The sequence below is a fragment of the Gigantopelta aegis genome, chromosome 4 (genome assembly GCF_016097555.1).
Source record: "Gigantopelta aegis isolate Gae_Host chromosome 4, Gae_host_genome, whole genome shotgun sequence".
Classification (NCBI taxonomy): Eukaryota; Metazoa; Mollusca; class Gastropoda; order Neomphalida; family Peltospiridae; genus Gigantopelta; species Gigantopelta aegis.
In genome coordinates this window covers 112,828,149-112,843,168 of record NC_054702.1, presented here as the reverse complement: position 1 = coordinate 112,843,168, position 15,020 = coordinate 112,828,149, and the positions used below count along the sequence as shown (strand labels likewise).

The 15,020-nt window shown below is 37.0% G+C and overlaps 1 protein-coding gene across 2 annotated transcripts in view; it reads left to right on the top strand.

Annotated features, from left to right (window-relative positions):
• LOC121371815 (multidrug resistance-associated protein 1-like) overlaps positions 1–15,020 on the top strand; it is a 34,017-nt gene that overhangs the window by 4,640 nt on the left and 14,357 nt on the right. The window contains exons 6-21 of one of the 2 annotated variants that reach the window (XM_041497985.1): positions 58–119; positions 892–1,026; positions 1,405–1,632; positions 3,120–3,297; positions 3,764–4,084; positions 4,762–4,899; positions 5,742–5,888; positions 6,195–6,279; positions 7,488–7,554; positions 8,169–8,295; positions 8,581–8,757; positions 9,396–9,750; positions 10,825–10,918; positions 11,564–11,678; positions 12,667–12,904; positions 13,542–13,852. In XM_041497985.1, the coding sequence (XP_041353919.1) occupies positions 58–119; positions 892–1,026; positions 1,405–1,632; positions 3,120–3,297; positions 3,764–4,084; positions 4,762–4,899; positions 5,742–5,888; positions 6,195–6,279; positions 7,488–7,554; positions 8,169–8,295; positions 8,581–8,757; positions 9,396–9,750; positions 10,825–10,918; positions 11,564–11,678; positions 12,667–12,904; positions 13,542–13,852 (2,778 nt within the window). The remainder of the gene's footprint in view (positions 1–57; positions 120–891; positions 1,027–1,404; positions 1,633–3,119; positions 3,298–3,763; positions 4,085–4,761; positions 4,900–5,741; positions 5,889–6,194; positions 6,280–7,487; positions 7,555–8,168; positions 8,296–8,580; positions 8,758–9,395; positions 9,751–10,824; positions 10,919–11,563; positions 11,679–12,666; positions 12,905–13,541; positions 13,853–15,020) is intronic. The other variant, XM_041497986.1, reaches the window with a different exon arrangement.

Sequence of the window (15,020 nt, the reverse complement as noted above, 5' to 3'; positions counted from 1 at the left end):
TAATGTCTGTGTATGAAACATCTTACTTAGTAAGGTAAACTATTGTTAATCTTTCAGTCTGTTTGCCCAGAAACCATAGCCTCCTTTCTATCAAGACTGTCATTCTGGTGGGCCAACAGGTGAGTTCATTGATGCAGGTGTGTTTATTAACACAGGTGTGTTCACATCTATAGGTGAGTTCATTAACATATGTAGATGAGTTCATTAACACAGGTGAGTTAAATTGATACAGGTGTGTTTATTAACATAGGTGAGTTAACATCTGTAGGTGAGTTCATTAACACAGGTGAGTTCATTGATACAGGTGTGTTTATTAACACAGGTGAGTTGACATCTGTAGGTGAGTTCATTAACACAGGTGAGTTCATTGATACAGGTGTGTTTATTAACACAGGTGATTTAACATCTATAGGTGAGTTCATTAACACAGGTAAGTTAACATCTATAAATGAGTTCATTAACACAGGTGAGTTCATTGATACAGGTGTGTTTATTAACACAGGTGAGTTAACATCTATAGGTGAGTTCATTAACACAGGGTAGTTAACATCTGTAGGTGAGTTCATTAACAGGTGAGTTCATTGATACAGGCGTGTTTATTAACACAGGTGAGTTAACATCTATATGTGAGTTCATTAACACTGAGTAGTTAACATCTGTAGGTGAGTTCATTGATACAGGTGTGTTAACACAAGTGAGTTAACATCTATAGGTGAGTTCATTAACACAGGTGCATTATTACCTCAGTACATTCAATCATTTTAACTCAATGTATATTGGTTGTAACTAAACTCAGAGTTTTATACCTGGGATGAGACAACGTAATTTATATTGATTGTAAATGTACCTGGGATGAGAAATTTAGTTTAAATTGATTGCAACTACTTTCAGAGTGTTGTACCTGGGCTACAAGAAGCCACTGACAGTCTCTGATGTTCCGTCTCTAAACCCGAGAGAGCTGTCAAGTACTGTTGTACCAAGGTTTACCGCTAACTGGAGACAACAAGTGGATAAAGCCAGAAGAAGGTTTAGTACAAGAACAGAAAACTATATGTAGTTTTTTCATGTTATATATAATAACACTTTATAATGTGTTATGAATTTATTGATGTATAAGAGTCAGTTTTTAAGAAACTGTTTAGAAAGTAATTTTTTATTAAATCTGTGAGTTTATCCTTGTCATTTTTAATAACAACCTATTTTCCATAACATTGTAATTTTTCTGAATTTTATTGGATAAAATTACGTTTTTTAGTGACATCATCCAGTCAGAATCAGTAAATCATATAACAAAAGACATATAGGCCCGTTAAATGTTGAATAGTTGTTGCTGGGTTTTTTCTGTGTATCTATCTATGACATGATAAAATTGTTTCGAGTCCAGCTGAACATTTCTACTTGTAGACTGCAGCACCAGCAGTCCTTAGTCTGTAACCATGTTGAAGAATCAGGAACTTCTGAGTCGACTCCTCTGCTGGCAGAAGTGAAGACGGGCAAGAAGAAAAGTGGGAAGGCCCCGAAGCCGTCACTAGAGAGGACGCTGATGAAGACGTTTGGGTTGGAGCTGCTGCAGGCTCAGTTCTGGAAACTGTGTAACGACGGGCTGCTTCTACTCAATCCTTTGATTCTCGGGTAGGTCTGTCGGAAAATGTTCCACTTTTTAAATGTTGATTATCATATACCGTATAACCGGACATTTTCAAGGATTTTTATTTTTGTGGGTTTCGAGGGTAAGTAGTGAGCATCTAAAATATTTATTGTGAAAATCATAACACACTGACAATTTACCGGAACATTTTAATTATCTGCCATGTGCAGTCTACTGGATACGACAAGAGAATAGTATAGTCAAGACAACAAGTTAGAATTTTAAAAAAGTTATTGTGTGAATATTTTTAAATTTCGTATATTGTTTTTGTCAATGTCCGCCCGCACTCACTGCATGAGTGATTCCGAGGTGGATGAATGCATATTTCAACATTTCTTGGCATGTTTTCAATTCTGCCATAACTTTCATAATCCACCTTGCATGAATTGGTTTTATCGCCGAAGTACGCATTTCGATCTTGATGTCTGTTACACCTTTGCCGTCTTTCATAGCCAGGGAAACCTGCTTTGAATACCATGTGGTGAACTCAGACTTCAGGGTGTCCTTAAGTGGTTTGTTCACACATACGTTGTAATTGGCTTTACACAAAATCAAAGACACTGATCAGTTGTCTGGAAATAGCATACCGGGTATCACAGTGGCCAATTAGGCTACAGCCGAGTGCTCTATTGTTTAACTGTACACGTCGGTGGTATCGAACAACTGGCAGCCGAGGTGAAACTTTAATCAACAATAACAAGTATTCTTGCAACTAGACTTGCTAAAACTCGAAAATAAAACCACTTTCAATTTAGATTTGGCAAACAACGAAAATAAGAAACCTTGAAATGTTTTTATACCCCAAACCACAAAAAATTAAGACCACGAAATTTTTCGGTTATACAGTATTCCCTGTAAATTAGACGTTCATTTGTAATTGTTTTCTTGGCAAATGAAATGTATGTGGTGGATGTACCTAGGTTACTATCGGTATATTTTCACATATCTGGTTACTATTTTATTCAGCAAAATGCCATATCTTTTAGCTGTTATGAGTTTTATCATTTTTGTGAAACTTCAGTAACATTTGCTTATTGATTTTGAATTGGAATAGTCAATATTGTATGTAACATGAATATAAGCAAAAATACATTAAAACTGTAGTTATTAGAAATGATTTTGTCCTGTTGCATTATTGAAAGATGATATAGATGTAATCAATATTCAGAAACAATCGTGTTAATTGATTATCAAGTAGTGCATTGATTTATGGCATATTTTAGTAAGTTTACATTTGCATCCAGTTTTATGCACAGATAATTGTTATAAATGTATTAAAAAATGGTACAGTTTAGTTTCTTGAGACAAAAATTAAATATCATAGATGGTGCACATTATACATGTGCATAATATGTGAAAATATAGTATGGGCCAGGTAGTACTATGAACGAGAAAACAAATTATCTGATTAACGTGACCTTCATAGTTTAATCAGTATGAAGTTCATCATTTTAAAATATTTTTGTTTTAGACTGTTGATAGACTTCACTGAAGACAAAAGTGTTCAAGAGTGGAAAGGCTATTTATATGCGGCCATCTTGTTTTGTTCTATTTTCCTCCAGTCTGTCTTCTTCCACCAAACCTGGCACCAGTCGACATCTCTGGGCTTACGTATCAGAGCCAGCATCATTTCAGCAGTATTTAAAAAGGTTAGGTCCAACTTACAGTTCTTTTGACTTTTTCTTAATTTGTGATGGTGTACTATTCATAGTGCCAGCAAAAATATTTTAAAATGTTTTTTATTAATAATTCCAGTTTAGGCTATGTAAACAAGGAGAGGAAAACTCTTTTGGAAATATCAAAATGTTCTACTTTTGTGGGCAATTTATAAAAACATTCGTCAGGTTTTACAAAACAGCAACACTCAACAATGTTGTGTGCTTTATTTAACTATGGTATGAAGTTTCTGTAAAAGTGCTTCTATTGGCATAAGCTAGTGGGGAATCTGTTATCTCAGTTGAACTCTCATTCTCTGGGTCCATGGTTCAGGTCCTCTTTACATGGAGGTTGATTTTCCTGTTACATTTGGGCTTTTTAAAGATCATTTCAACTTTTATTTTTGGGTCTCACATCCCTATTATGTGTTAGTGACCACTTTGTGAATATTGTTACTAGGCCCTGACTATGGACAACAAATCGCGTAAGAAGTCGACGATGGGTGAGATTGTGAACCTGATGTCAGTGGACACGGAGCATGTTCAGAACATGATGGGGTGGATGTGGACGATGTGGTCGAGCCCGCTGCAGGTGTGTCTGTGTCTGTACCTGCTCTACACCACGCTGGGACCCGCCATGTTTGCCGGGCTAGCACTGCTACTCATCCTCTTCCCCATCAACGGCGTCACCATGGCTTTCCTCGGCAAGTATCAGGAGCAGCTGATGGCCGTGAAGGACACGAGGATAAAACTCGTCAATGAGGTGCTCAGTGGAATCAAGGTTAGTGAGTGATTGGTGGGTATTTAGCAGTTAGTGATTATCTAAAGGTTAGTGGTTGGTAGTAAGATCGGGTTACATACATCTGAATTTTATGTGAATCATTCTTTAGTTTGCACATTTCTTCACAACTCTTGTTTTGCATAACTTGTGTTTCATTTACTCATTAAATTTAGGAAGTGAATTACCAGGTTGTAACAGATTTTGTGCCAATTTCACGAAACATCGTAAGTTTACTTCTACGACTAATAGTTATACTGGTCATATGTTTGGCATCTATTTTATGCAGAATATTACATCATTTCGGAAGATGTGTCGGAAGATGGGGCATTTTAAGGACAAAAGAAAATTAAATATGTGTACTTCAAAGTATATTTGTCATACTGTTAATAGTATAAAGAATTGCAGCGTAGTCATAGATTTATGTTTACAAAACTAGGCTTACAATGTTTTGTGAAATTAGCCCCTTTAATTTTAATTGAAATGGGTTACCTCAAGTTTGTTTGTGTAACCTATAAATGGTTTATGCAAACGTTCAGTTCTTGGTTGTCTGAATTATCTATTGCTTAGTAATAGATAAAAGTTACACTACTGTTATTTATCAGCTAGTAGTTACCTAACAGAGAGGCATTAGGGTAGTCTGTTTGATATCAGTTACATATGGTCTCATTGTGTTTCAGATTCTGAAGCTGTATGCATGGGAACCGTCCTTTGAACAGAAGATTCTTGACGTGCGAAACAAGGAGCTTAAAATTATCCTCAAGATGTCGCTACTGGACAGCTTCATGACATTCTCGTGGACTGTCGCGCCATACGCGGTATGATCTGCTAATCTAATGTAAACAGTGTGTACAAAGTTTAACATGGTCATTGAGGTTTGATGCAGTTTGATTGGGTAGGTTTGTGGTTTGTTTGGTATTGTGATATTGAGGTGTGATGAGTTAACAATTATGATGAATTATTATGAGTATTTAAGAGTAGTTTAATTAACAGCGATTAGTTAATTTAACTAAAGAATTTTATAACTCTGTGGTTGAGTCTTAGCACAAACATTTGTGTTATAAAGGTCTAGGATGAACTAACTAATATTATTCTGATTTTGCAGATTTGTAAAGAATGTGCCATACATGCAAACACTGGTTAATAAAACAGTACTTCTGTTTGAATGACTGAGAATGTTGCTAACTGTTACAATATAATACACTATACAAATCCCAAAAATATAAAAGTGAAATACTTTATCGCTTTTGTCACAATTTATTCCCAACATTTCGGCATCAGCCTGCTGCCTTCATCAGAGGTTTGCAGTTCTCTGTTATCTGCGTAACATCCATTTATATATTTTTTATCATCCATCTACATGTTTTAACATCCATTTACATTTTTTTTTATCATCCATCTACCTGTTTTAATATCTATCTACATGTTTTAACATCCATCTACATGTTTTATCATCCATCTACATGTTTTAACATCCATTTACATTTTTTTAACATCCATCTACATGTATAACATAGATTAATAAAAACTGCAATCCCCTGATGAAGGGACAGAATGTAGGTGAAATATTGGACACAATTTGTGATGAAAGCGATAAAGTGTTACAGTACAGACATCCCTGTTAGCTCATCTGGATGAAAATCACTTGTGTTTCTCATAGGTTTCCTTGGTAACCTTTTTGACCTATGTGTACACTTCTGAAGACCACTACCTTGACCCACAGATGGCTTTCGTTGCCATCTCGTACTTCAATATACTACGCTTTGCTGTCAACCTGCTGCCACTGGGACTGACAGATATAATCAAGGTAGATAACTCTGTTTGTGGGTGAGAGACATTATACTTGTTCAACAGATACAAAAGACAATGCTGGTGTTAACTGCATTCATTACTGATTTAATGAAATTTGTTTTGTGTAAAATGAATATTACTGAGAAATCTTAAAACCATATTATCACAGTCTATTGATCTATTTAATGACAACAAAGTATTATCTGAAAATATATATACATTTGATTTGTCGCCCAAAAGACTTTATTCAGCGATTTACATAACCACTTTCTATTGCTGATATTTATGTTTTTTGTTTACAGTTTGTTGTGCTGTTTTTCAGGCTGTGATATCTCTTAGACGGATTGGACGTTTCCTCAGTAGAGGCGACCTTGAAACAAACAATGTCATACATGATCCACACCAGCGTAAGTCAACTATCAAAGTATCAGTAGGAGGTTAAGAAATGGACAGTTAGGTCCACAACACACCGGATCTGGGTCTGGATCTGGATCTGAGGCTGGCGAGTTTGGTACCAGTCGAAAATAAAACACTGAATCAAATGTGACAAAACACATCGCGTCTGTGCTGGCGCGAACTACAGATCTGGCAACAGACGACATAGAACATGTGCTGTATTTTCACATTGACAGACTGGCAGCTGTACAATGTTCGAACCTTACTCTTTAATTGTTCTTAAAAACAGGAAAGGTTTGTACATTAATCAATATGGATTTCTCATACTTATTGTTAGTGTTTTTTAAGTAAATATATTTAAAGATATGAACGCATTAATATATGTTGAAAACACATATCAGTTAAAGACCCAGACATCAAAACACACCAAATGTTGTGTCTTTGCCACACTCGCCAGACCCAGACCCAGACCCAGCTTTGGTGTGTTCAAGAGAACTATTTAAACCTCCATGTTTTATTGTCAGTTGTATATTCATTTATTGTAATAGTAATACAGTTTATGCTGATGGGAACAATTAAGGAAACACATGGGAATGTAGACCAAATTTAATTCTCTGCTAATGTAGTAATGTTTGTATTTGATACAAAGAAAGAAAGAAATGTTTTATTTAACGACGCACTCAACACATTTTATTTACGGTTATATGGCATCAGACATATGGTTAAGGACCACACAGATTTTGAGAGGAAATCCGCTATCACCACTTCATGGGCTACTCTTTCCGATTAGCAGCAAGGGATCTTTTATTTGCGCTTCCCACAGGCAGGATAGCACAAACCATGGCCTTTGTTGAACCAGTTATTTACACCTACCCATTGAGCCTTGTGGAGCACTCACTCAGGGTTTGGAGTCAATATCTGGATTCAAAATCCCATGCCTCAACTGGGATCTGAACCCAGTACCTACCAGTCTGTTGACCGATGGCCTAACCACGATGCCACCGAGGCCGGTCATATTTGATACAAAGTTGTAATGTGGGATTCAATGTGAGTAGTGTCAAAATGACTGCCGGTAACACGATCAACTTCTGACACCATGGATTGAGGGTTTTTTTGCAGTCACTATTTGCTGTTATCATATTTGTGATTCCTTATTTCTTTCCATGAGTATAAATCTAATATGTATATCTATAACATTCATGTGATGTTTGTTTTTAAGGAGATGCTATTGTGATTGACGACGCTAATTTCTCATGGAGTGAAGAAGCCGGACTGACCTTGCACAAGTATGTAGAACAGTATTTACATTGTTAGGTGTTCTCTTATTGTACACATAAACATCACAGGTGATAGCTATAACCATTAGGGCTTTTCATTGCCACCTATTATAGGTTCAGTGTGATTAAAAATGCATTATTATAATTGCAATTACAGTATTTACCTCGTTTAATATATTTTTTTAGGAAAATAACTACAAATTAACCTATACATGTACTACATACAATCTTAATTTAGGAAACTCAAGAATATCAAAATTGTAATGTGCTACTACTCGGAGTAAAGACTTATATACCCTAAGAATTGTTGGTACAAATAAAATTAAACAGCAAAGTATACATCACTTATTCATCAAAACAGCAACCAGTTATCCACCTTCAAAGAATTATGGATAGATTTTTGTGTCACTGTGTTTTATTTTCAGTATCAGTCTGAAAGTGGCTGACGGAGAGATGGTGTTTTGTTGATAGTCACTGTGTTTTATTTTCAGTATCAGTCTGAAAGTGGCTGACGGAGAGATGGTGTTTTGTTGATAGTCACTGTGTTTTATTTTCAGTATCAGTCTGAAAGTGGCTGAAGGAGAGATGGTGTTTTGTTGATAGTCACTGTGTTTTATTTTCAGTATCAGTCTGAAAGTGGCTGAAGGAGAGCTGATTGCCGTTGTTGGTCAAGTAGGAAGTGGCAAGTCATCACTTATTTCGGCCATACTTGGAGACATAAAGAAGTTATCAGGATATATCAGCACAAGGGTATATAACTGCAGATTGTTACATGAGTCATTGTGTGGTATGAAACATATGAAATGAAGTTGATAATTTAAATTTTTTAGGTAACACACATGTAAGTGTAATAATATCAAATTTAATATATTTCACTGTTTCCTAATGTGTTTTTTTTCCCCTTGGTTTTTAATGAATAAAATAATATAGAAATATGCATTATCTGTGTGTATTTGTTTAGTATTTCAGTTATGTTTCAGCTAATTATGTTATACACTACTTGTATATTTATTATTTACTTCTAATCTTTGTTAGGGACGTCTGGCGTACGTACCACAGCAAGCCTGGATTCAGAACGACACAATTCAGAATAACATCCTGTTTGGGCAGCCAATCCGGAGAGAAGAGTACGAGAATGTTCTCGACATTTGTGCCCTAAAACCAGACCTGGAAATACTGCAGGCTGGGGACTTGACAGAGATTGGAGAAAGGGTGAACACTGGTTCCATGCTTGTACAACCTTTAGAGTCTAGACTTGAGATTAATAGAGTCTGAAACTTAAACATTATGGCAATGCCATACAGATTGCATGCATGTGACATCATTAACGATTTGTGTGTAGACTCAAATGTTTTATTAGCATAATTCTAATTGTACCATTTGTTTGCTTAAATCGTATACATTCAAATTATGTTATTTTTATTTCTGTAATCTGGAGAGTCCAGAATATATCAAGTTCCGAGAAATTGTTCTATGACAGCAGTTTTGTTTTTCTGGAACCACTGTTGTTACAAGATGGTTTTGTTCAATCCCTTCAATATCAAGTGATTACATTTAATTATATATATGTTTTTAAACATTGTAGTTATTTTTATCAAAACTGCTTTCCTTTATTATTTCCCTCATTTACAATTTTTTTTTTAATCTGCATATTCATTCATCCGTGGCAAAAGACATGAAAGCATCTAATGAAGCAATCTGTTGAAATCAATTTTGAATATAACAGTAAGTTGTTATCTAATGATAATAATCATATCTAATATTTTTGCCAATTTTACATGGTAATAAAAATTAAATTGAGAGACGACATGTAAAATACAAAAAACCTACATGTTTCTACCTATTGTCAGGGCATCAACCTGAGTGGTGGTCAGAAGCAGCGTGTGAGTCTGGCCCGCGCGGTGTACAGCGACGCTGACATCTTCCTGCTGGACGACCCTCTGTCTGCGGTGGACAGCCACGTCGGGAAGCAGATCTTCGAGCAGGTGATCGGCGACACCGGGGTTCTCCGCGGCAAGACGCGGGTCTTCGTAACCCACGGCCTGCAGTGGCTGCCCAAGGTGGACACAATTGTGGTGCTGATCGACGGGCGCGTGTCTGAGATCGGCTCGTATGATGACCTGCTGGACCACAACGGCCCCTTCGCCCAGTTCCTCAGGATGTACTTACTGCAGAGCGAGGATGAAGGAGAAGATGACCCTGAAGGTGTGAATACTATAAATCAGGAAGTGTGAATACTATAAATCAGGAAATGTGAATACTGTAAATCGGGAAATGTGAATACTGTAAATCAGGAAATGTGAATACTGTAAATCAGGAAGTGTGAATACTGTAAATCAGGAAGTGTGAATACTGTAAATCAGGAAGTGTGAATGTTGTAAATCAGGAAGTGTGAATATTGTAAATCAGGAAATGTGAATACTGTAAATCAGGTTTTGTGAATGTTGTAAATCAGGAAGTGTGAATGTTGTAAATCAGGAAGTGTGAATGTTGTAAATCAGTAAGTGTGAATGCTGTAAATCAGGAAGTGTGAATGTTGTAAATCTCTTAAAGACCTATAAATATTTATTACCTATATGCATTGAGTAGTAAGGTACAATTTACTTGTTTCAAGCCATTTACATCTGGAAATAGTGGACATTGTATGACAGCCAAATTATAGAATCAGTTCTTTTAATCAGCCAATCCTAAAAATGCCATAAAGATTTTGAATGTTTGATATGCCGACCTCGCTAAAGTTTTATGACGCTAATAGGTCACTAATGTGGATTCCACTCAAATTTAATCTAATATTTTGTTATTTACAGTATTTATTTTTAATATGACTATAGTTCATCCCAGCCGGCATGAAAATGTTTTTTGTAAATAATTTTAGTTTGATTTGACATAAGAAGAAAAGAAAAATTATTTTGGAAATAAAAAACCAAAACATTATTTTGTGTGTAACTTCGATAACAATCGGCTCAGAAATAAATAACTTGTAGTACATGTACCATAGTAAAAACAAAATAGTGCTCCTTGTGGGAAGGACTATAGATTAATTGTGAATTTTAATTAATAAAATATTGTTTTTACAACACAAAACCAATTCATGACAGGCATGATATTTGATTCTGTAGAATTCTTGTATAAAATGTTTTAAGATATTTTTACCAAAAAATTATTCCGGTTTTGAATATGTTTATGTTCTCACTGTGTTTAGTGTTTGTATAAAATGTGTTGAGATGCCATTTGTGAAGAACGTTATGATGTCTGTGTTTACGTTCTAACTCTGTTTAGTGTTTGAGATGCGACACACAGTTTTGGAGAGGTTGTCATCTATCAGAAGTGAAGAGGATGAAACAGATGTTGAACTGCGAGAGAAAATCAGAAAGTAAATTTAATAATCATTCAATAAATGTATTCTGGTCCTCAGAAATAGAATTACCAGGTATTTAACATAATTAATATTGAAATGCATACAAAGTAGGGCCATACATTGCCTAAAATAATGGGGGGAGCAGTATAAAGCAATTTGGGTACTGTGATATAAGGACTTCCCCAGCTAGACTGAACACACATTTTAATTGTTTTTCAAATGAGGGCAAAACTGCATCCCCCCTTCACCCCCCCCCCCCCCCCCCCCCCCCCCTTTGTGCATGTGTTTACGGATAATATCTGGTGTATTCAGTATTGTGAACGATTGCACACAATTTGACTGGTGGCATAGTCTTCTATTATATCACATTCATTCATAGTTAGGCAAAACCAGTTTAGCAAGCACCAAGGATTACTCTTCCTCCTGAGCATACCCCTGAAAGGTTTTAGATAATTTAAAGTTATTACCTCTTAGCAGTAAGTTTTTACTGAATAAATGGTCACAAAATCATGCCTTTTTAATTACAAAATCATCTGTTTTTAAGAAATCACAAAATAAGCTGCTTTTAAGAAATCACAAAATCATCTGTTTTTAAGTACTCACAAAATGTTCTCTTTTTAGTACTAAGTCTTGTTGTCATGGTAAGTAACTGTTTTGTAGGCAGTCCGAGAGTAAAGCTCTTGATGATGATGTGAAGGACAAAGAGAAGGCATCTGAGCTGAAAGCAGCCGCACCAGACAAGCTGATAGAGGAGGAAACCGTCGAGTCCGGACGTGTACGTCGGCTGTCTTATGTCAGATAGAGTACTCGGCAGCCTTGTACTGTGTTTGTCTGTGTTATGTCAGATAGTTAGAGTACTTGGCAGCCTTGTACTGTGTTTGTCTGTGTTATGTCAGATAGTTAGAGTACACAGCAGCCTTGTACTGTGTTTGTCTGTGTTATGTCAGATAGTTAGAGTACTCGACAGCCTTGTACTGTGTTTGTCTGTGTTGTGTCAAATAGAGTACTCGGCAGCCTTGTACTGTGTTTGTCTGTGTTATGTCAGATAGTTAGAGTACTCGACAGCCTTGTACTGTGTTTGTCTGTGTTGTGTCAAATAGTTAGAGTACTCGGCAGCCTTGTACTGTGTTTGTCTGTGTTATGTCAGATAGTTAGAGTACTCGACAGCCTTGTACTGTGTTTGTCTGTGTTGTGTCAAATAGTTAGAGTACTCGGCAGCCTTGTACTGTGTTTGTCTGTGTTATAATTACTAGAACAGTAGTCTAAATGTCTTACCTCTCACTTAACCCTTAGATCAATTAATTAACTGCATTTCATCATACGCATATCCCCAAAATGTACTTTTATTGGCAAAATCTTCAAATTTACTGTCTGTTTTGCTGTTAGAATTGTCCAAAATTCATGTCAACAGCCATTGGTGCAGTGCAGAAATTTGTTTAAGAAAACACTTTCAGATGGAAAACTAATTTGATCAGTTATTAGTAAACTTTGACATGTGAAGCAACTTGCTGTTTACCATCTTGATTTGTTCCTGTTATTTCTACCCATGATGCATCAGTAACCATAACAAATATGAATTGGCAGTCTTGCTGTGAATGTCTACAGATATTACCTACAGTGTTCAAACACATGTGCAACATTGTGAAAAAATAGCACAAATGTCAGTCATGACCATCAAAACATTAAAACTTCACGCATATTATGTTTTAACATTTTAAGAAAACTCATTTAGAAATTAGCTAGTTCCAGTGTTTTACTTCCAGGTGAAGTTTGCTGTGTTCATCAAGCTGGCAAGGGCAATTGGGATCCCGTTTGTCTTCTTGATAATTGGCCTGTACATCCTGTTTGAAACTGCTGCTGTGATGGCTAATGTGTGGCTCAGTGAATGGACTGACGATGCCAGTCTGGCAAACTTCACGGCTCTACCCGTCAACAGTTCAGAACGAACCGACAAGAACGACTTCTACGTCGGGATTTATGGTGCATTTGGAGTCGCACAGTGTAGGTATTTGAAAATAAAAAATTCAAACTAAATACCAAATGAATGTGATGGTTTGGATGTCATGAACTCTCTATTTGGGGGCGTATTGTACTGAAATTGAGGGTCGGACAATGTATGTACTAATTTTAAAATATATATTTCTGAAGAATGGTCTGTTATAATAGATCTTTCTTCTAAAATCTGTATTATGGTATAAAACAAACTGTTTTTATAATTTATTGAACTGAATTTTTCCATTCCTTTTATTTCATTGTAAAACTGACAAATATGATATTAAATTATGTTTAATAACTACTTTTAGAACTAGATAAAATGAATTTCATGACATAAGATAAAATAAAGTGAGATTAATATAAAGACCGATATATCAGTGGTAGGGCACTCTCCTCATCATTTGTCTTTTTCCATTACTACCAGTGCCCCATGACTGCTGCACCAAAGGTAGTAGTTTACACTGTCTTACTTGAGGAAAACACCTGCATGTATGTTGTGGCAGTAGATTTAACCTCTCACTATCCAGACGAAGCGTCATGATATCCATGTTAGACACCAAATAGCTCAATTAAAATATTCTGAATTAATCATTCCATTTCTTGACCACAGACTTGTATAATACGGACGTTGACTTATTTCCAGCTATTTTTGTCATTGGTTTCTCCATCACGGTGAGCCTGCGCTCTGTCCACTCCTCACGTCACCTCCATCGTCTGATGCTGTCAAACGTGCTGAAGGCCCCGCAGTCATTTTTCGACACAACGCCAACTGGACGCATCGTGAACCGGTTCTCGCAGGATCTCGACACGATCGACAACGAGTTGCCACTGACATTTGAAATGTTCATCGACTGCGCGGTGCTGGTGCTGGGAACTCTCATCGTCATCAGCTACAGCACCCCCATCTTCCTGGTGGCCGTAATACCCACTGGCATCCTCTACACTCTGATACAGGTGAGTCATCCTCTACACACTGATACAGGTGAGTTATTCTCTACATGCTGATACAGATGAGTCATCCTCTGCACACTGATACAGGTGAGTCATCCTCTACACACTGATACAGGTGAGTCATAAGACTACACACTGATACAGGTTAGTCATCCTCTACATGCTGATACAGGTGAGTTGTCCTCTACACACTGATACAGGTGAGTCATCCTCTACACACTGATACAGGTTAGTCATCCTCTACATGCTGATACAGGTGAGTTGTCCTCTACACACCGATACAGGTGAGTCATCCTCTACACACTGATACAGGTGAGTCATCCTCTACACACTGATACAGGTGAGTCATAAGACTACACACTGATACAGGTTAGTCATCCTCTACATGCTGATACAGGTGAGTCATCCTCTACACACTGATACAGGTGAGTCATACTCTACACACTGATACAGGTGAGTCATAAGACCACACACTGATACAGGTTAGTCATCCTCTACATGCTGATACAGGTGAGTCATCCTCTACACACTGATACAGGTGAGTCATAAGACTACACACTGATACAGGTTAGTCATCCTCTACATGCTGATACAGGTGAGTTGTCCTCTACACACTGATACAGGTGAGTCATCCTCTACACACTGATACAGGTGAGTCATCCTCTACATGCTGATACAGGTTAGTCATAAGACTACACACTGATACAGGTGAGTCATCCTCTACACACTGATACAGGTTAGTCATAAGACTACACACTGATACAGGTTAGTCATCCTCTACATGCTGATACAGGTGAGTTGTCCTCTACACACTGATACAGGTGAGTCATCCTCTACACACTGATACAGGTTAGTCATCCTCTACATGCTGATACAGGTGAGTTGTCCTCTACACACTGATACAGGTGAGTCATCCTCTACACACTGATACAGGTGAGTCATTCTCTACACACTGATACAGGTTAGTCATCCTCTACACACTGATACAGGTGAGTCATCCTCTACACACTGATACAGATTAGTCATTCTCTACACACTGATACAGGTTAGTCATCCTCTACATGCTGATACAGGTGAGTCGTCCTCTACACACTGATACAGGTGAGTCATCCTCTGCACACTGATACAGGTGAGTCATCCTCTACACACTGATACAGGTGAGTCATCCTCT